Source organism: Passer montanus, unplaced genomic scaffold (assembly GCF_014805655.1).
Source record: "Passer montanus isolate IOZ18808 unplaced genomic scaffold, ASM1480565v1 scaffold16, whole genome shotgun sequence".
Classification (NCBI taxonomy): domain Eukaryota; kingdom Metazoa; phylum Chordata; class Aves; order Passeriformes; family Passeridae; genus Passer; species Passer montanus.
This window is the reverse complement of record NW_024363160.1, coordinates 972195-994372: the sequence shown is the minus strand read 5'-3', so window position 1 is coordinate 994372 and position 22178 is coordinate 972195. Positions and strand designations below refer to the sequence as shown.

General features: G+C 46.3%; 1 protein-coding gene and 1 long non-coding RNA gene across 3 annotated transcripts; both read right to left on the bottom strand.

Moving 5' to 3' along the window:
* Positions 1 to 286: 286 nt before the first annotated feature.
* On the bottom strand, positions 287 to 3822 carry HEY1 (hes related family bHLH transcription factor with YRPW motif 1). The gene is made up of 5 exons (XM_039703003.1): positions 3436 to 3822; positions 3257 to 3332; positions 3102 to 3185; positions 2925 to 3006; positions 287 to 2131 (listed from the first exon to the last, which is right to left on the bottom strand). The coding sequence occupies exons 1-5, from the start codon at positions 3636 to 3638 to the stop codon at positions 1548 to 1550; spliced, it is 1029 nt and encodes a 342-aa protein (XP_039558937.1). The 5' UTR covers positions 3639 to 3822; the 3' UTR covers positions 287 to 1547.
* A 1018-nt stretch (positions 3823 to 4840) lies between these two features.
* Positions 4841 to 21373, bottom strand: LOC120499294. Of its 2 annotated transcripts, none has more exons than XR_005626842.1 (3): positions 21262 to 21373; positions 8180 to 8331; positions 4841 to 5656 (listed from the first exon to the last, which is right to left on the bottom strand). It is a non-coding gene; the product is annotated as an uncharacterized LOC120499294 (long non-coding RNA). The 2 variants fall into 2 exon arrangements; XR_005626843.1 differs by lacking the exon at positions 21262 to 21373 and adding an exon at positions 9905 to 10060.
* Between the last annotated feature and the right edge of the window lie 805 nt (positions 21374 to 22178).

The following is a 22178-nucleotide window of genomic DNA, read 5'->3' as shown; positions in this document are numbered from 1 at the left end:
ACCTCTTCTTTAGCAGAAACCCTGCTATCTTCATTACCTGCCCACGCACTGCCAGGCACATAAAAGTGATGTGCAAAAGAAATCCTACATTTTCCTTCCCTTGACTGTTACTCCAAGGCACTCCAAGGTTCTTCACGTACTCAGCTAGTAAAGCTACACGTGCCGTAATATCTGAGAAAAATACAAATGCCCACAGCAGGACTAAGTAGCAATCATTCAACATCTCTTGTGACACCCACAGGCATAGAATTCTTCACTGATATAGATCAGACAAGCATGTAATTTTAAATACTTTGTTCTTTCTCCTTTATTTGGCCACAACACAGATACAAGAGCAGGCAAACCCTTTCCAGTGGAACTCACTCAATAAACCTGTTCAGATTAAGATTCTCACGAAATCAAGCAAAATAGATGTATGTGCACACACTCTCAGGCACACAAGAACACAGCAGAACCCTTAAAAAATGAGGAGTGGCACTGAACTGCACCTAAAATGCAACAGAAACATCACCTAGTTAGGATGCATCTGTTAAGTAACAAGGCTGTGCACTGAACAGGCTCCCATTGCACCATTCCACTGGCTATATAAATACCATCATCAACTGTTTCAGCTGAAAATTTGAAGCTGACAGAGAAGAGTCTGACCTCAGATACCCAAGAATTCAGGCTAGCAGAACAATTACTCCACTGTAACTCAAAGCAGGATCTGGCCCTATGGAATGAAGATGCATGTGACCAGCTCCAGCTGGGAGATAACTGCAGGTGACAATTTTAATTCCCATAACTTCCCAGCAACTAAACCCACCACCAATACAACGTACAATTTGACTTTTGCACCCTCCCCACTCATACTGCTCCTTTTGATGGAAGAAATAGTGTAGTGGTTCTAAGAAGTGAGTAAGTATCTACTAGGGACTAGAATAAGATTGCCAAATGTACAAATGGCTTCAGAAGAAAGAGGAATTGGGCTCTTAGATAAAGCTGGTCAAGCAGGTGCATCTGATTTGTCAACGCTTTGCTCAGAAATATAAGACTCAAATATAGTTTACAAAAGAGTAATTCTTTATAGAACATCTCAGTGTCAAAATACTAACAAAAACACAGCTTGTAAATGCTGAGAAGAATGGTCTTGGAAAAATTAGTAACAAAACTAGGCCATCGCTAACAATAATAGGTGGTATTTCTTCATAAAAAGCCAGTCTGATGTACTCAGGAAAAATGAAACATTTGAAACAAACTGTTTACAAAAGTGACTTAAATGCTCAGCAGAGATCTAACACAAGTGTTAACAAACCACTACTGTAATTTTATTTTTGGACAACATCAGCAACTACCAAAAAAAAAAAAAAAACACCAAAAAAAACCAACCTGTTAATACAAAAATGTAGAAAACAAAAAGAAAAATCCAACGAGACAGTTTTTAGACAAACTCAGTTAAGGTGAAGCTGTACCTTTGTCCCAGTAACTAAGAACTTCAACTTTAAGGGTGGCATAACCCAGCTCAGCTAGGTTTATAAGCTTTCCCACCCTTGCTAAAGAGTCAGTTCTTAGAAGGCGCCAATCTCAGTCCCCCAGGGTCTGTAGGGTTTGCTGAGCGTTGCTGACTGCGTTGGTGTAGATGGGCTCAGCACGTTGGGGGACAGCAGATGAAAGGAGCCAAACGAGAAGGGGAACGCAGACAAAGATGCCATGGAGGAGAGAAGAGGAGGAGACAGTTTGGTAGTAGATGTGACCACAGGGAGCACTGGTCCGACGCTGCCATTTGGGGGCACTCTGAGTGAGGAAGTCTCAGCATGTGGGGCAGCAATTCTGGTCTGGTGATGTGGCTCTGTGGAAGATGCTGTAGTACTGGTATTACCATGCCCATTTTGAGCCAGCAGCAACGGGTGAGGTATGTGAGGGTGATGTCCAAAGGCACTGCCCCAAGGAATGTGTCCAATGCCAGTGTGAGCACTACTCGCTGCTTCCCGCTGAGAGGCGTAGTTGTTGAGATGGGACACGAGTCGAACCCGCAGAGGATCAGAGGCATCCAGACCCTCTATGATGCTCAGGTATCGAGCAACTTCAGCCAGGCACTCTCGAAACCCTAGACTCCGGTAGTCCATAGCCAAAGCGTGAGCATCAAAATAACCTAAGAGAAAAGAACAGAGAATGAAGTCTTAAGATGTTGTTTTCTAGTCATTGTCTTCAAGTAGCCTTCCCACTCCACCCTCCCCTATAAGCATATTTCACTTGGATGTGGTTAGTATTCCCAACCATAGACTAGCTGCCAAGCTCCTTTTTGTTTTTTCTTCCTTTTTTGTTTAACAAGCTTTTCTTTTATATCTGTGCTGTGATGCTGCAAGTCCCAAGACCAGTCACAAACTGCCATTTTTAAACTGGAATTGCCCACTGACACTGGAGGAAAGTATTTTTGTTCCTTCCATTTGTCTCCCTTGTGCAAGTTAAACCCCAGCACACTGAAACTCATTAGAAACACAAGTCCTAACTTATCAGGAGAGAGTTAAGCAGGCAAAGTACTTTTTTCTTAAAAGGGCATTTCAGTGGTTTTGTTAAATCTTTTCACCACTTATTTCATACTGTATTTTTCCTATTTTTGTTCTGAAATTTCAGAAAATTCGAGAAACAAGCACTAGACATAAATAATAACTGCTTTCCAAGCTGCCAAAGGCTGATTCACTTCGCAGTGCTGACATACTGCTAGAGAGATGTAGTCACTCTCCTCTAGAACAACTCTCTCCTGCAAAACCTTTCAGTGCCAGTGATGCCACGAATCTTGGGAAGTAGAGAAAGTCCCTAATTCCTGGTGAAACGCAAGAGAGCTACCGTTCACTTTCTGCAGGCATTGCCAGTGCTCGGGAATGCGCTGCTCCCACGGCAGCCTCCCTGCAGGGCTCCTGACTCTGTCACGCACAAAACTTTACCTTTCCCTCCCGCTGTATGCAGCATTTTCAGGTGATCGACAGTCATCTGCAGAATCTCTGCTTTTTCCAGCTTGGCTGATCCCTAGGAGAGAAGGGAAGGCACGGAACGTTTTAGGCAGGAGCAGAGACGCTGCCGAGGGGTGACGCTCCCCGCCGGGAAGGGTCTCTGGGCGCTACCTGCTTCTCAAAGGCGCTGGGCACCAGCCTCCTCAGCTCGGACAGGCTGTTGTTGATGCGGTCGCGGCGGCGCTTCTCGATGATCTAGGGCAGAGAGCGGGGTCAGCGGGGCCGGGCCGGGCTGCGGGAGCCGCGGCCGGCCGGCGGGCACTCACCCCTCGGCGCCTCTTCCTGGCCAGGATCTGCGAGCTGGTGGAGGGAGACATGGAGCCCGCGGCCGAGCTCAGGTTCCTGCGGGGAGCAGCGGGACACCGGTCACCGCGGGGGTTCGGGTGCCGGCGCTCCGCGGGGCGGAGGGGAGGAAGGGGCCGCGGCGCTGCCCGCCTGAGCTCACCCATTCTCGTCTGCGCTCTCCTTCTCCACCTCGACGGCCTCATCCAGCTCCTCGCTGTCCGACGAGCTGTACTCGGGGTGCGCCCGCTTCATGGCGGGGGCGGCGGGGCGCGGGCGGCCCTCGGGGAGGCGGCGGGCGGCGGGGCGCGGCAGCAGCGCGCCCGGAGCGCGCCCCGCGCCTCGCCCGGCGCCCGTCTCGCCCATGGAGTTCCCACGCCTGGCGGGCGGGCGGGCAGGAGGCAGCGGGCAGAGGCAGGGAGGGACGGAGGAGGCAGGGATGGATGGGTGGGTGGATGGAGGGATGGAGGCAGGGAGGCAGGGATGCGCAGGCGGCGGGCACGGACGCAGCCCGGCAGAGCACGCCCGCGCCGCCCGCCGCCCAGCACCGCCACGCGCGCCGCCGCCGCCCCAGCCAATCGCCGCCCGCCGCTGCCGGGGCCACGCCCCCGCCGCGGGGGAGGTGCGGCCGTGGGAACGCGGCGGGGCCAGGGGGAGATGATGGATGGATGGATGGATGGATGGATGGATGGATGGATGGATAGATGGATGGATGGATGGATGGATGGATGGACGGACGGACGGACGGATGGACGGAGGGATGGATGGATGGATGGATGGATGGATGGATGGATGGATGGATGGATGGATGGGTATGGACGGATGGACGGACAGTGTTGGGCAGGGGTGGGAATGGGCTCGTCCCAGCTGGGGAGCCGGTGTGGGTGCTGTGGGTGCTGTGCCCGTGGGCAGGACAGGGCAGCAGCCTCGGCGCTCCCTCCAGTCCTTCTGCCCCCCTCCTGCTGGGGTCCCCGTGCCCGAGCCCAGCAGAATCATTGCACCCTGCAGAGGCTGATGAACCTTCTGAGGGCTTCCCTAAGGCAACACGGGCCTGGGAGAGCTGAGTGAGTGCAGTCACAGAGTAAATGAGGTTAGAAGAGACTCTGGTCAACTAGACAATAGCTAGTGCCACACTAAGTGGCACACTAAGTGCCACAGCCACTCTTTTCCTAAACACCTCCAGTTATGGTGACTCCACCACCTCCCTGGCAGCCCATTCCAGGTATCACCTTTGCTGTGAAGAAATGACTCCTCATGTCCAACCTGGACTTCACCTGGCACAGCTTAAGACTGTGTCCTAATGTCCTGTTGCTGGTTGCCTGGCAGGAGAGGCTGATCCCCACCTGGCTACAAGCTCCTTTCAGAGAGTTCTAGAGAGTGATAAGGTCACTCTGATCCTCTTTTCCAGGCTAAAAGAAGGAAAAGCCAGGGCAAGAGTAGCTCGCCCTCCTTAAGAAAGGGGGAAAAAAAAGGAAAAGAAAAGGAAAAAAAAGAAAAGACGAGAAGAGAAGAGAAGAGAAGAGAAGAGAAGAGAAGAGAAAAAAGAAAAGAAAAGAAAAGAAAAGAAAAGAAAAGAAAAGAAAAGAAAAGAAAAGAAAAGAAAAGAAAAGAAAAGAAAAGAAAAGAAAAGAAAAGAAAAGAGTGGCTAAAGCCTAAAGCTGAGGAGGCTTAAACTTGGGGATTTTCAGTTTTTTGGCAATGCAAAGGAAATCAAGGCATCCCACTTTCCTGTACCCTTCCAAACTACAAATCTGCCAGCCACATCCTTTTCTTGTTTACTCCCCCCACCACATATTGTGGCTGTGAGCAGAAGCAGGAACAGCTTTTAAGAAGCTGAAAGCACGTGGCCTTTGCTCGCAAGGAGGGAGGAATGACAGGAAAGGTCAGCACTGGATACAGGATGTGTGGAGGTCTGGCTGGCACGCTTACTGTGAGTACATGCTGCCTGGCACTCAGCAGGGCCCTCAGCCCAAATCCTGTATTCCCCCAACAAGTGCTCTTCATTCTGCCAGCTTTCTCAGGCTGAGGTACAGGCAAAATAGGACAGGTGAAATGAGGGTGTACTCTTTGAGGTGGTTTCATAATAATTAAATTTTCATTTACATGGAGCCTTTCAACTCAGGCTCCCTTCTAAGCTGATTCTTCCACGTTTCACAATCGGATGGACTGGAGGATAACCAAGATGAGCATCGTGTGAGAGCAAAGAGTCGATGAACGCAGATTTTTGCATTCTAAGGCCATGGAATAATTACCTTCAGCCTCCCACTGGTTTAGGTTACCAGCACAGGGTTGCCTCAGATTTCATGGAGTTGCCCATATTTTTGCAAAGCATCTCAAGTAGGAGGGAAATGGAAGCAGGGACCAAGCTAAAAGCAGTAAAAGACCTGCAATTAAGAAGATAGAAACAGTCCTGCAGCCACCTGTAAGCAGCTAACAGAAGATGACAGAAATCTTCTATTCCCACATTATTTTTACCCTTTCTGCAGTGCTTTAATTAAGTTTGTGTCAGCACTTCTATTACATCCACCTTCCCAGCCTCTACTATTTTTGTTGTAAAACTTGTCTGCCTGCATCACTTGCTTTTACAGGTCAGTGAAAGGTACAGTGACATTTATGTGTTTCTGGCCTGCAGACTACACATCTGAATTCTCCCATCCAGGCACATATATACCTTCTCCTACTGTGGGGAAAACAAACATGGTAGAAGAAAATCCTTGGGATTAAGCATCAATTGCTTGGGAGTAGAGGTGTGGCCACCCAGGTACCCAGCAGCTGGATCCTGGAGCTGCCCCCATCTTTAGCTCTGTGATCCACTGGGGCCAGGCAGCCTCCAAAGAAGTTTTCTGAGCTTGTGTAGACACTGACTTCTGCAAATGATTTACAAGAACGGGCAGGTAGAGTGTAGCTGTGCCTCTACACAGTGAGAGCAAATGTAGTTGGCTATCAGCAGCTGTGGGAAGATAGGAAATGTTTGCCTGTGTGTGGTTTCAATCTTCCCATCCAGCACTAGGAGGAGCAGACAGCAAAAGCAGCTTTAAATTGCTCTTGTGCTTTTCTGGTGCTGGGCATGGATCCATAGCGTTGGTCTAATTGTTAACCACAGCCCAAAGGGAAATTTTATTAGCCCAAAATTACCAACACATCAAGACAGTGCTGTCATACATCTCTCTCACCAAAAGGGCAGACAGGGGAGCAGCCCATTGCTCACCAAAGCCCAAGGAAATTGAAACAGTGCATAAGGTAATACTTCTAAATAGAACTGAATTTCAGCCCCCTCACTGCACCAATGAGGCCATGAACCTTAGGAGATGACAGCCTTCTCTCTTGTCCCCTACACTGTCACTGTGCCTCCCTTTTCCCTGTTTCACATTGCAGTGCCCTCTTACCTTCCACATGCCCACCTGCTACTGCAGCATGCCATCCCTCAGTCACCCCACCACCCAAATATTTCCTCTCACACCCCTTCCTATCACACACACACCACACACTTGACGTATCCCCTCTTGCTACTCCCCCCTGCCCCAGTTTCCCCACTGCTTCCAGGTCTGGCACAACTCAGCATTTCCAGATCCAGGGTCTACAGCCACATCTGGCACCCAGTGCTGGAAGCAGGAATGGCAGGACAGGCTAAAGCCCTCACACCAAAGCACAGACTCAGATCTGACACATGCAGGAGCTCTTGTGGCAACTGTCCTTTGGAAGGGAGTGGTGCTAGTTTTTGTCTGCACCCCACATTTTTCTTTGTTGGATTCCCCCCACAGTGATTTTGGTGCTACTCAAAGTGCTTGAAATGGTGCTGTTTATTGCTGCTGCAGGCTTCCCTCCAGCAGAGACCTGCCACTGCTGACCCTTGCTCCAGTGTGTGTGTGCTAAATTAACTCCCATCCCCTTCCTTTAGGTTTTCTCTCCCAAGAGAGCAAGTGCTTTGAAGAGTAATCCCGTCAACCTGTCACCCCAAGTCCCGGAAACTCGTTGTTGCTATGGTTACTGTGCCCAATTCAACTGGTGGCTCTGGCACTCACATTGCAGCCAGGCAGAAACACAAGTGCTCCCCCCGACCTCCCCTCCCTGCATATTCCAGCTGCAGCACCAGCTCTGCAAGCAAGAGGCTGTTGCTCCAAATCTTGTTCTTTTCTTTACAGAGATTTGGCTGAGTGTTGATTGTCGATGCCACTGACACAGGGCAAAACTAGTTATCACAGGTCAAATGGAAGTGCTGGAGAAGTGAATGGGTGTGACATAGGGGGGTTTTAGACTCCTTGCATCATCTGTTAGCAGTCCTGTGACTATAAATGTGTTTCCTCAGGAGCTGAACTCTGACACTCCTGTCTGCACATGCCAGAGGTCCAAACAGCCAGCTCAGAAATTAGGCTGAGGTGCTCTCTAAGCACACTGGCCCCAGCTTCTGCCATGCAGGCACTGAGTGTCTTTGTGCTGGAGCCATTTCTGCAGCAGAAGGACATAAACCTCACACATTCACATGCATCCGTAGTGATAGCCAGATCATCAAGACATTTCTCTCTTCAAGCTGGCCAAGGACAGCGATAAATAATATTTACATCAAAGTCTTTACTGTAAGCAGAATGCTACAGCTGCAGTGCTTCTGCTGCAGGATGAGTTTCAAGTGTCGTCTTTTGGAAGCAGTGTATAGCTATGAATAAGCAAGACTAGCACTGTCAGCACAGAAAGAGCAGCAGTGCAAACAGATATCTGTTCTGGATGGCTCCAACAGATACTCTGCATTTACCTTCTCAGGCTTCAGCTCATCTCCAAAACCAGACCTGGGTTATAACTGTGCAAAAGGCTAATCTGTGAATGCACATTCAAGCTGCTGACAGGCAAAGCTACCTCATATTTCATCGGCCCTGTGACTGAGGAGGGAAGAGGCAGATTGGCTATTTTATTACCTGGTTTCCTTTCCAATAAATTTTGCTTATTTTCTCTTTTTATGCAAGGTTCCATCTGACCCAAGGCTCTTGCAGATGTCAGCTTCTTCCATAAATATGCCTTCTTCCATTTCCACAACACAGGCTGTCCTGTGGAAAGGCACAGGAAGACCCTACAGGAAGAATGACACCAGGTCATGTTAATTAATGGCTGTCTCAGATGCAAAAGGAGGCAAACTTGACATGGCATAGTGTAGAAAACTCTGATTTAACTTGCAACCACCTTTGATCTTAATCATGGGAAAGTGACACCCTGTCCGTATGTATAAAAGTGCACCCCGTGTAAAATCACACAGAAAGTCAGCAACACATTATTGGCAGGACAGCCTCTGACAGCATTGCCAAATCCAGAGGCGACAATGGCCCCAAAATTGTGTCAACTACTAACACCATCCCACCGTGGTGACAATTTCACTGTAAATGGGTAGTTTGCTTATACCAGTGATCACTCCTCACTATCACAGTACAGTTGGCACCAAATATCACCGAATAAAACCAGGTTTTCCTTTTGCTGACTTTTTATAACCAAGTTCTTTGTTGTTTGCCAAAATAGTTTTGTTCTGTTCCTACAGTGCTTCTCATAAATGGACTGAGGAATAATAATGCAGAAATTTGCTCTGTTTTTTGTGCTGTTGAAATCTTCACAGTCCATCAAGGAACAGCCTGACTAGCTATTTTCCTGTGCAATTTTACAATTTCAGTGTTTTAAAAGCAGTGTTCAAACTATGTTTGCATTATACAATGATATATGGAAGTCACTGCTCCAAAGACTTTACAGTCTGAGACCTACTTTGAGTTTTCTTTGCCAGTAAGATGCAGCTTTGAGAAAAATGTATGTGTACTACTCATTCTTGCTAGGAGGTGTAGGATAGAGAACTACTCCCAGACCTTCTGTTTTAACATGAAAGCTATTTTTATAGTATGCTCTTTCAAGGGGAAAACCTGGCTTTTTGGCTAATAAAAACAATATTTTTTTTCCTAAAAAAGTTTATTTCAACTGAATTTTATAATGAAAAAAATAAAAATGAAACTGGAGCATGCCCTGTAGCTGCTCGTAAGGGCAGTTTGGAATAAAGCAAATCAAAGTATTAATCCATGACTTTCGAAGGTACCAGCTATTAAGACCATTGCACAGATGAGTTAAATGAAAATGGTGAATATTCTGGATCTGAAGTGGTGAGCACTGACTCCCAGAAGAGCATCTGTTCTCTCTCAGATGATAACTTGTATTCACCTCACACCTTCCTGCCCTAGGCTTTTCCAGACAGCTGCTGTCCCACGGCGATCAGCCACCTGAGAAAAGTTAGACCTGGGGAAGCAGCCACTGCAGGAGACACTCCCCAGCCACAGAGAGATGAACTGTGAGGGGATGTTTAGCATGTGTGACAAGAGTGAGAAACTGCCAGGGATTTTCAATTGCCACAAAGCTGGTCAGGGCTTTGGCTGAGGTTACATCGTGGAGATCCTGGCAAAGTAGCTTGATTTGCCTACTTTAGATAATGACTAAGCTTGGCTGGTTTGAATGTGAAACCTTTTTCCAGACAGTCAGAGTATTTGGATATTAGAGGACACCAAAATCAAATCCTATCATCAGTTGTCTCTTCCATATGGAATACCGGGGAAAAAATAAACCACAGAAAAAAGTGTCACTGATTTTGCCAGAACAGAGTTAGATACTGTACCTACCATTTGACTTGAGCATTTTGACTCCAAGTTGAGGGGTCAGAATTTTGAGATTCAAACCAATTTTGACGTGCCATGAAAGCTATGTAACATCCTGCACTGACATTGAGGGTATTTTCCTGTGACTTGCTTTACTTCAGTCCTGCTCACGGTTCTTGAAAACAGCAGCATTCCTGTCAGTTTCAGAAAAGTCAAGACTTGTGGACCCTGCAGAGCTGACCAGTATAGCAGTGCAAAACCTGTACCCTGTATAGATCCACTGCTCTCTGAGTAACCGTCATTTCAGCTGCTTCTAAAAATGAAAAACTATTCCAGGGGAAATAGATTTCTTCCAAAACAGCCCCCATCTGAAAGATTTATCCCAGAAAATCTCCGTTATATGGGAAAAGACACCATCAAAGCAGCATGCCAGGTCAGCTACAGCAGTTACTTTCCAGGCGTACCCAGGCCTCTCTTGATTCATACTGCTGTAGCCATGATAAAAATCCCTTGTGTTTACTTGTCAGCAAAGCAAAGCTCTGGGACATGGCCCTCAACACAGAGCCGTGCGGGCACCGAGATGCCAGGATGATGAGCTCTCTAGGAGCACCTCCACAGTCGCTATTAATGACGGTGCTCTAAAGCAAGTGCAAACAGTCACACGCTCTTAATGCTTACACCACAGCAAATGTGTTTAATCCCACACAATAGCTCCCTTATACTGTGTCTTAAAGCTGTGCTCGGCCAGGGAAGTGGTGACCACTTCTCACATATATAACGTATACCAAACATATTCAGTTTGGCAGGAGGACAAGAAGCTGGAAGTGTCACACTGGAGCCTAGCCCCCTGACAGCATGAGACATGTGCTTGTAAGCTGTCTCAAGGAGGATATTTGATTGCCCTCTTTCTTCTTCTGCCTCTCTCCCAACAAAAGTAGAGTGACCTCCCCCATGACCTGGCAAGTGCTGAAATTCCCCAAACAGATTTTTCTGTTGTGCCCCAACGCCGAACAAAAGGAAACGAAGCAGCCTCGATATACTTGAAGTATGGAATGAAAATAATAGCTGGCTCTTGCTCGCCCTGCAAACGCCGATCCTCACCTCCTCCCCAGCACGGTTTGCACTGCCTCCCACGCTTATCTGCTGCACTGTCGGCAGCTATTTCGGATTTATACACTTATTTATTTATTTATGCCTTTATTTATTTATTTGGAAAAGGGCAGAGTGGGGGGCGGGCGGGAAAAAAAAAAAAAAAAAAAAAAAAAAGTCCTCAGGTTATTTTAGCCTGCCCTTAGGAAGTGAGTCCATTTTTTTTTTTTTTTCAAGGTTAAGCTAGTTCGTGCCATGGCTTGCAAAATGAAATGAGACCCAGAGAGAGAGAGAGAGAGAGGGAAGATTACCTGAGTCATGGCATTTGCTTATTAGAGCAGGCGTCAGACAGCAAGGCCAAGTCACACAGCAGCACCAACTACCTGTGCATGGATCGGGTTTTAGGCTCAACATTGGATTTGGTTTAGGTTTTTGGCGGGGGAGGAGGGGGGGTCTATGTAATTGCAGTTTACACTGCGTTCCCACGCTACTATTGTTTGTGGCTTTGTTTCCTATTCCCATCACGTGTGCTAATTAGTTGGAGCCGCTGGCTAGCTGGGAGGCGTGTGTCTGGAGTAAAAGCAGAAAGATCACTTCCTGGAGGGATCTAGGCAATCTGAACAATTCTTTGCTTTACTTTCAGCCCTCTCCCTCCCCCCGGCTTTACCACTCAGGGAAGAGAGAAGAAGTGCTGATTGTCAAGCACTAGACACGGGAGAGGCACAGATTCTCCTCTGAAAAGGAGCAACTCAGAGAAAATTGGGCTAGAAAGAGCATTACATCTGTGTTTAACAAACCTGATTTTTTTAATTTTTATTTTCTTTTAATCTTCAGAAATCCCCAATGTCTTTCTGTTGTGGCTAAGAACATAAAAGCGCCATTTAAAAAATTGGTTTGGTTTGGTTTGGTTTTTTTAAACTTTTAGATCTCTAGTTCAATCCTTCTGCCCACAGCCCTGGTGCTCTGGTGCTTTTCAAATGCAGAGCACACCAGACCCCGCTCAGATGATGCAGGCAGCCCTCACAGGCATCCAGCAGGAGCTGCAGGAGCTGCCAGGGTCCCACCGGCCCTGCTGTCAGGCCAGCAGCCTTGGCTGAAAGCTGTCCTTCTCAGCCAGGCAGGGAGCCCTGGGACCATGCTCCTCTGGCGTGGATGGTCCTCGTCCTGCTGGTCCGGAGTGACTCCCCGTGTTCTGCACCCATGCTGGGGAAACAGCGGGGGCTGAGAGCTGTGAGCAGGGTGGGTGCTGGGCAGGGCAGGGCAGGGAGCCCTGCAGGCAGCATCGGAGCTGGGGCTGTTCCCGTTTCACTGTTCCCGCGGGCTGCAGTGCCCTGTGCCTGCGCTGCCGTGGTGGGGCTCAGCACAGGCACAGGGTGCCCTCCCCTCTTACAGGCAGGGGGGCTGCCAAGCACCCCGAAACACATCCCGGTCTAAATCTGTGCCTGCTTCTCTTTCACCAGGCACAGGCTTCTGAAAGCAGAGGTGTGCTGCTAATGACCACAGTCAGGCTTAGCGCAAGTATGGCCTGTGCTTTCCTGGTACAGTTAAAGGAAAGGCACAAAGAAAGAGCTATCAGTCTGCCTTGACATTGTGGGATTGCAGCTAGGCAAAAATATCCATCCTCTGGGAAATTCCAGTATTTCTACGCTTTTATTTTGCTTTCACTTAGGTTACAGAGAACTGAAATATCTCAAGTGTGTTTAGTTTGGGGTTTTCCTGTCCTTTCAGTGGGGAAAACAAGTCCCGTGTTTCGGAAACAGTGAAATGCTTCCCTGTGAGTCAGCTCAGTTTTAAAGGGCGTCTCTGTGAGAGTCATTTTAATACTTGGATTTTGTCATTTATGTTGTCCCCCAACCCTGTTTTTTTTTAGAAACTGAATCCTCTTTCTGGATTACCTTTCTCATGACAGCCTCTTCAGCTCAGGGTACAGGACAATATTTTGCATTATTGAAGGTACAGACTGAATGGCTGGCCCAGAGAAATGCAGGTGATTTTTCCTGCCATGGAAAGAAGCGTTTTACAGAGTTACTGTGCGAGGCTTCAGAGCTGGTGTCCTCACACCATCATGCACATCTGCCTTTCTCCTCATAACTGCTTTTGTCATTTACAAACACTTCACATCCATGCAGTAGCTCCAGTTTTTTGATAAGTAAATTGCAGTCTAACTTTCAATGAGATGAAGAGCTAGAATTTAAGGAGAGGTGAGCAAGTAGCTGGTGACCCAGCCCTCTGCAGATGAGCAGGCACTTCTGGGGCTCCAGCAGGTTGGAAAGCAGAGTCTGCCTTGAAGCCAGGCTTGTCCACTCTGAATGTGGAGAAGCTTAGAGAGGGGAAGACCTGCAGAATCCACCCTGCATCATGGCCTGCTTTACTCAGAAAACTGGTGACCAGTGAGGAAGGTGCCATGTAGAAATATGGGAGGCATTCACATGTGCATCATTAACTTCATTATTTCCACTAAATAATCCCTGACTTGGCCCCAGATTTATATCTTTGCAAATAGTCCTGAGTGATGTCCTTGTCAGATCTTCCTCTTCCTGGTGGACAGCATCCCTCTCCTTTGGATGGGCTACAGTACTCTTGAGGGGAACACTAGGCTTTACCATAGCACTAACAGTTGATAGAGTCTGCTGCCTTTTGCACCTGTGGTCTTCCACTGACTGTAAGCATTATAATTTCTTATTATTTATTTCTTTTATAATGCAACTCACAAACTGCTCCAGACACTGACCTCCCAGAGAGATTGCTAATCAGGCAGAATTGCACTGCAGGGAGTGGTGAGTGCTCTGTTCAGATATCTTTTAAGAATATGTGAGGACCACCAACATCTTTGCACAAGTAACCTGAACCAAAGGAAAAATAATCTCAAAAAGCAACTCTGTGCTCTGTAACAATTACAAGGCTTCTTCAGAATTAAATTTAGTTAATTATTTTTTAGTCCTTGCAACTCATTATTTATATTTAGAAATTAAAAAGCTCCAACTAGAACAAAAAAAAACCCCAGCCCATCAGTGAGTCATTCGAAAGTTCTCTGTTCTTTTTCCTGTTTTCTTACTGAATATGGAAAGTGGCTTATGATTTGTGTCCTGATATGCAAAGCCTATATGAGCCTGAGGGAGCTTCACTCAGACTTTATGGCCACAGTAGCCTACAACAGTCACTTCAATGGAACAGAGCTCCAGCTAAAAGAGAGGCTTCTGGGTGGATTGGTCACAGTAATTGCAAAATGTTCTGTGAAGATGCCCCCCTCTTCTGGAACTACAAATTAAATGAAACAACCTCATTTCAACTTTCTTTTGGTGTGTGTACTGGTACAATATACTTGGTTACACACAAATTTTTTTTAAATGGTGCTTTTCCACAGTCAGCAGAATTAAGCAAACCTTGTTTTCTATGGAGTAATGGCCTACATTCTGATTTTGGCCCAGAATCTGTACCTGCCAGTTTGCTCCATGGTGCTGCTGCCTGCAGCCACAAGCTGGCACATGGGCAGGAAGCAGGAGATGCTGCAGTGGGCAGAGGGCTTGGGCATGCTGACTGTCCAGATCAAATCCTCTGGCATGGCCAACAGAGAACAACCAATCTAAGGCCCTTTTCTTCACCAGGTTTGCATAAAACCTGTAGGATAGCCATTAGTTTGAATTCGACATTCATCAAAAGTGGTGAGGTGGTAGCCAACAGGCTTCAACATTATTGAACTTGGAGTCTGATCAATAAATACATAAACAGCAAAGCAGATAAATGAGATGATTGCTGAAACTTGGTTGCCAAAGGAACTCCATTTAAAAAGTACCTATTTTGAGTACTAAAATGTTTCCCTGTGGATTAGGAGGAAGATATTATTTCAGTCCTTAGAGTTAGTAGCAGCAATGATATTGCTGCAGATGTAAAGGTGTAAATAAACAAAATGCAGGGTTTTCTGGAAGAGTCCATATCTTTAGATCTAATGTTTGTGTATCCAGTTTACCCACTTTCTCAGTTATATTGACTGCTCTAGTAAAAGGTACTCCCTTTTTTTTTTTTTTTCAAACTTTGCCTCTCTTAAGGATTTGGAAGACTCTTAGACACTGAAGTACTGGGCCTCAGAGTAAGTACACAGATGAGATAGTTAATCAGTCACTCACAGATTGTTTCTGAGATAGGAGAGCTTTCATACTCTCTCTTGGAGTGTTCTCAGGATTGTGATGACTGAAAATGGGGGGATGGTTTCAGTACTGCATTTACAACTACAGGAATGTAGAGTCCACCTTTAACTTGAAAATATTTGCATAAAGCATTCAGGTATTATAAAGGAAACTGATTACTTTATACCAGCTGGATTACAGCAAGCCAATATTGACTTCAGGTTTTGGTTGTCAGCAAGATTTATTTTACTCAAAGTAAATATTGACTGTGGCACCGCCAAGGCCAGTATTTACTTTGGAGGAATATCAATCTTGTGGCTCAAAACTGGAAGTCGATATCATCATTGTTACACTTTCTCATAAGCAGAAGGGAGGAGGGGCTTTGGCCAATGGGAAGCATATATACCAATATACATAATTTAAGGTGCAGTGAAGAAAAGAAAATATGGAAAGATGGTAACTACCTTGGACCAGTAAAAGGCAGAAGCTGCTGGAAGGAACCACACAGTCAGAATATTATAACTCCCAGGGACATCCTTCCTGCAGACACTGGCTGTTGACCTCTTGAAAAGTAAACAGCAAGAAATGTAAGTGGTAGCTGCCATCAGAAATAGTATAATAAATGGAACAAGAATTTTTGTTCCCAGCCTTCTTTGAACTGTCAGTTGATTTTGTCTTAATACCCTGTAAGCCCTACAAAATACAACACTCCTGCTCTGTCATGGGATAAGTTTAGAAAGCCATTGAAATTGTGCTTATTGCGGTCTTTGTCACTTGTGTCTTTGTAAAGGAAAACAGCACCTAAACTTCAACCAAGAGGAAGACAAGGAGTCTGTCTGGATTTCAGGCCACTAACATGCAAAATGCTCAGTTGCTTTTTACTCTATTGGTGAAACTGTGGAGGAGGGCATTAAATCCATAACTGTTATGTTATCCATGATATCTCTTGGCACATGCACACACACTGTGTTCCTTGATACAACAGCGCTTTCTTTTAAGTGCTACAAGAATATAAAAATAGCCATTTTCCTGCTAATGTCAGAGATAGTCCTGTTAATTACAGAGACAGATAAACAGTCCTCAGTATTCCATGGGGCTGGAAGAGGTGAAGTGCTCCCCATAACAGAACCTACATGTAGCAGTGGAAGTACTAACAGGTAACCCCTGCTGTGAAGAACCAGAACAAGTCTCCCAAGGACTGTGGCTGGTTTCCCAGAGGCCTCGTTCACACCACCATATTGCTGCTGGCAGAGGATGGGTTTGATGCAGACCAGCTAAAGTACACTTTCTCAGCTAAGAAACCCATGGACTGACTCCTAGCCAGGGAGAGTTTGCAGCTGCTGGAGCTGAGACCTTCCTGATCTAGAGCTCAGCACCACCCAGATGTTGACAGAGACAGAATTGGGTCTGTGGAAATCCAGCCTTGACTCGGACACTTCTGCCAAGTAGTGCCAAAGACTGCCTGTCACAAGTATGTACCAGTAAAGGAAAGCTGCATGGCACTGAACTGCTTCTCACTTGCCAGCTGCACTGAGAGGCACAAGTGGCAGAAGCGTCACTTCCAAAGCTAAAAAACGTGACAGGAGTCAGGTCTCTGCAGCAGGACATTCACTCTCTCAGGAAAATCCTCAGCTGGTGGCTTACAGCTGGATTTGCCATCATACAAACACACAGCTCTAATGTGTGCCTTTCAAAAGATGTACAGACTTAACAGCTGCTGTGGCAATTGCTGCTAAGATCCGAGCTGAGCTTGTTAGAAACATCAGCCTCCTTGCTTCATGTGCTGGCTGTATCTGTGTGTTGTAGCCCTCCAAAGTGTGGGCATCAGAGCTGAGAACACTCATACTGACTTTCCTGTGCCTGCCCACTCCCTCTGCTTAGCTGTGCTTGTGGCAATGCCAAGCATCCAGCATTGGTGAGTTCCCATCTAGAAGCTTTGCTGGAGCCAGTCCTGTGCAATAAGCAATGACAGCTCTTCAGAGAGCTTTCAGGACACTCAGCATAGAGGAGTTGCCCAAGTCATCCAATAGCAATGGTAGCTTAGGTCATGTGCAGTAAGTGACTCTATATATCTGAGATCAATAAATGTCACCCTGCTGTGAAATTACTTAATGACATTAAGTTAGTGGATGTTAACAAGATTATATTGGGATAACGTGATCATCTGTTGCCTTTGGCCAGGTAGAAAATTGCTATTTTATTAATTTTTCTTCTTCCTGTATTTTTATGGTTTGGTTTAGAAGACTGAAGAAACTATGGCTATGGAATTTTACATTTTTGAAGTGAATAGATGTGAATTTTGTCCCTCAATTCACATGAAAATAATTCAGTCCTGACTCATGCAAATGCTACGAGAAACACAATGGGTTTGGAATAAGATACTTCCCCTGCATGACTGCCTCAGAATATTGTAGGAGGGAACTCCAGAAAGTGATGAACAGCAGTCATTTCATATGGCATCCACAAGACATAGGGTTGTTCAGCTGCTACACAGAGGCATGTGGTCCCCAAGCTGAAAAACTGTCACATACTAAAGTTCATCTGAAAGCAGCTCGTTTTGTGAAAGCCTTTGCTCTCGTAGTTGTAAGAGGCTGCGTTTCGGCTCAGATAGTTGCTGATACGTGTGTGTGTTTGTTTTGATTTGCTACAACTTTTATGCATCTTACTTTTTTTTCATGTGAACTTCTTTCTTTCATCATAAGTTGCTGTTTCCAAGGGTGAGGCACATCCAACCCTTTCCCGCATGTCAGGCCTTCAGCTTCAGTCATAAAATAAATGTGGGTTCTCCCAGTGAGCTGATGTGAGCAGCAACCAGGCTGTAATTGGGTCCCTCAGGAAGGTTTAACATGAAGAGGAGATGAGGTTTGTGGCTCTGACCAAGGCAAGAAGCCAAGGGAGGAAATGAAGGGGGACCCAGGAGGTGCTCTCCTTCATTCTCACCTCCCATGTCAAGAAAGGCACAATGATGCATTTTTGAAGAGATATTTATTTCTGTTCCTGCCATTCAAAATTATTTCATTCCCTGCATTTGTGCAGTTTCTTTGGTTTCTTTGGCTTTTGTGAAATTCCTCCCCTTGCTAAGATTCATAATATTTTTTATAACTGGCCATGCAAGAGGTCTGGAACACCGTTGGCCTCTTTTGGAAATAATTACTGTTTGTGTGGTCTAATAAATGGTCCCAGAGGGTTCAACATGAAATAGCCAGGGTCTACAGGAAAGAAAACTATGTGAAAACTCATGCAGCCTCACTAATCTGCGAGGAACAAAACAAAGTTGTACCCTGGGGTAAGAACCAGTAGCGACTCCCTTAATTGCTACCGTGTCAGCGTGTGAAACCACTACCTCCGAACAAGCTAATGCAAACCTGATGCGGTCAGATTTCTGATTGAGACCAGCTAAATACCACTTCAAACGAGCAGATAATCCCTGCCACAGATCTGCAGGGCGGCCAGGGCTGTTTGTTATCTGAGCCTGGTGAGGCAGCCACTGAGGAGGACATGGACAGCCCAGAGCGGTCACCTTTAATGTGCAGTGGGTATAAATAGAGGCTGCTGCCTCTGAATCCATCTCCCTCCCTCACCCACCTCACTTATCCTTCCCATGGAGAGGAAATTCAGCCAGAGGGTGATGAGAGCAGAAGGCAAAGCTCCTTTGATTAGACCACAAATGACAGCCTGCACTTCAGTCCCACTTCCTTCCTTTGCCTAAGGTGTGCTTGAATGAGGGCACTTGGTCTCCCAAGTCCAGTAATCTCCACTGTGACCACATAAGGTGGAAATGCAAATGCCGGGGAGGAGGCCACATGCTGTTCTGCTGCCCCAGATTTGGGATCAGAAAGTCATACCTCAAAATCCTGCTTTGTCTTAGCTGCCCAGCAGTCATGCTGTGGCTGACTTGATGCCTGTATCCCTTTCATCACGAGACAACATCGGTGGCCCTGTGCAGATCTCTGCCCCAGACCAGGCCATGTGATGGCCTCACACTCCTCGGCTTGGATTATGAGAGCAGCTCATGAGCTGCTCCAAGAGCTAGGTCCTGCTCCCAGTGCTCTGGCTGCAGGCTCAGAGCTTTTCTCCCAGTGTGTCCCCAGACATGCTTACACTGTCTGGCCCTGCAGCTCCTGGTCAGGCACACAGGAATGCTGTGGTAAAGCCAGGAATAAAATCACTGCCAGAAAGACATTCTGTCAGCCCTGCACCTGCCCTAACCACTAGATTGAACTCCTGTTCCTTCACCCTTTACACAAGATTTCTTCTTTTTTGGTGTTTTCAGTGGGATACTCTCCAGTTTCCAATGGATTTTGGACATGGTAAACAAACAAGGCTGCTGTTTGTTTATTTTATGTGTATGTGTACACTGTCCTATACAAATTCCTGTAGTCTTTTCTTTGAAATTAACCAAAATTCAGAAGCATGGAAAATTTTCTTCTAATGCTTTCGATGCTCCTGTAAATCTTTCCTCTTTTAATTAAAGCTACAGGAATGTGAACCTGGCAGTGATGCAGTATCTGCCATGTCATGCACTGCAGTCCCTGAGGGACAGCTCCCATGGATGCTTGGTGGTGCACCAGGCACTTTTTGGCACATGGCATCACCAGCAAAGATGCTATGGAGACACTGGGTATGTTCACCAAGGAGAGGCAGTGCCAAGGCATTGCCCAGCTGTGCATTCTGCATACACCATTATGTTTTAAAGAGAACTGTTACTGTTTTATCTGAACATACTGAGACATTTCACTACTAGATTTCATACAAGGAATCTGTTTTTAAAAGAAGTACCAGGCAGATTGTTAGGAGGAAAGGGGCAATGAAAGAGGAGAGAGCATCTGTCTGAGACTGATCAGAGGAGCTTTAAGTAGGTTAGGGCAACAGTACCCAGCTTCTTTTTCAGGTCCCTCAGGGTCCTGACTCTGCACCCAAAACATGACACCTTGTTGGGGTGGCATGTACAGACAGAAGAGGGACATTTATCTTCTGTGACCAGACAACACCCTGAAAAACTTATAGGCAAATAGGTGTTGAGGACCACAGGCCATTGTGCTGCTGCCAGCAGCAGAAGAGCTGGCTCACACCTACAGCTACTCTGTAAGTAGCCTTTGGAGATCAAGGGTGGTTAAACATGGAGTGTGCAATTGCAGATGTCATAGAACCACAGAATCATGGAATCACAGAATAATTTGGGTCGGAAGGGACCTTGAAGACCATTTAGTTTCATCTTCACTGCTATGGTCAGGGACCTTTTCATTAGACCAGGTTTCTCAAATCTCCTTGAACACTTCCAGGGATGGGGCATCCACAACTTCTCTGGACAACATGTTCTGGTGCCTCACCATCCTTAATATGCTGTTTCATTGGTAACCTCCTTCCCACCACACCCTTTCCTCCATCAGCAGCCCACCAGTTCTGACAGGCACACCATTCCATTTCTGCCCATCCAGGAAACAACATCCAGCCTGAAACCTTATAATGCACACTCACTCATCTCGCTCACCCAGCGAGCTGGTGCCAATAACAGAGTTGACATCAAAGGGCAGAATGCCCTGATTTGCACTGCCTGGCCATAAATTGACTGAACTCTACCCCCAGCACCCCATCCCTATGACCTCTGGGGTGCTATATTTACCAGGGCACTCTGTGTGCTAAGTCAATGTGGAAATCGGGTTAGTCATTCTTTCCTGGAAGTGTGATCTTGCCCTGCTTGGCTGCAACCTGTGAGCTTCCCCAGCACCACAAGCACTTTCAAAACTGAATGTTTTTCCAGTGGAAAGCCTTCCTGCTCTATTGTGAAGCTGGACTGAAACGATTTGCATTGGGAGCCAGCAGGAATTCAGGTTGAAAAAAAAAAAAAGACAGGGGTGTGCTGAGGTGCCCGTACCAATGTGTTTCACACGGAGGTTTACTTTCAGCTCAGAAAGGGATCAGTGGTTATGTGAGATAGGAGAGTCCTACAGAGAAGTCACAGTTGTGGATTGTTCCCTAGCTGAACTGCTGCATCTCTCATGAAAATTGGAGCAGCCCCAAGACAAAATGCAATTGTTGATCTTTAACATGTCGTGAGAATGAAAAGAGAAATTATATTGCAAGCAGGCAGTAAACAAGGAGAAAATTTACCTGTTCCAGGTAAATGAAGAGCCAGCATCTCATGCAGACACAATAAATTCAACTTACCTGAAGGACAACATCATGCTATTTCTTGATATTCCAGTTAGGTGGGTCTTCTCTGAAGTTAAAAGGGTTGGAGAACTCCTGACACTCAACTGAATTCACAGAAATGTTGGCAACTTCATAAGCTAGGAAAATTTCACAACAATTTATTTAGCAACTATTTTATTTTAATTATGTTTTAGAGTAAATTAATTAAAACATCAAATAAGCTAAAGCACTTCCATCTCCAAAATCCCATTTCTGCTTTGAGGAATAGCTGTTACACAAAGCCTCCACAGAAAGCTTCTGATAGCCAGAGTTTCTGGATTTACACTGATTCAGTCCTGATAGCACTGGAATTTCAAAGGTGAGATATTTGTGCTGTAAGCCTTGATCATCCTCTGCAGAACTGCAAATGGACCCTGTGTTGCCTCCTGCCCTGCCATGCTGCATCAGCACCTTCTCCCAAAGGCCAAGACCTGCAAGATGGCTGAGGCTGAAATGCATCTGTAGCTCTGATTTCCCACCTCATTTAATGGTTACCTCTCATAAAAGCCATAAAAAAGGCTCACAAAGCCATGAAGAATCTTCAGACTATAAAACTTGCACAGTGTAAGAGCCTCTGTTTTTCATAGTCTTTGTTGTTTTGTACATTTGTTGTTTTGCACATTGTACAACAAAATGCCTTCTGCAATAATGTGCTGCCAACTAGCAGGTCCTTCTAAAGAAATTATTTCTCTCTTTTTCAGGACAACAAACTGCTTAGCAGCATGAAGAGCAAGGAGCTGGAAGCAATCCCTCTGCCCTGCAGCCCCTTCACAGGGGTGCACTGATCACCAGCATAGGATTACCCCTGAGTGACACTAGCAGGGACCATCATTGAGTTGTTCGGCAAGTGACCAGAGACAAACTCCAACTGAGTCAACAAGCTGGAGAAACAA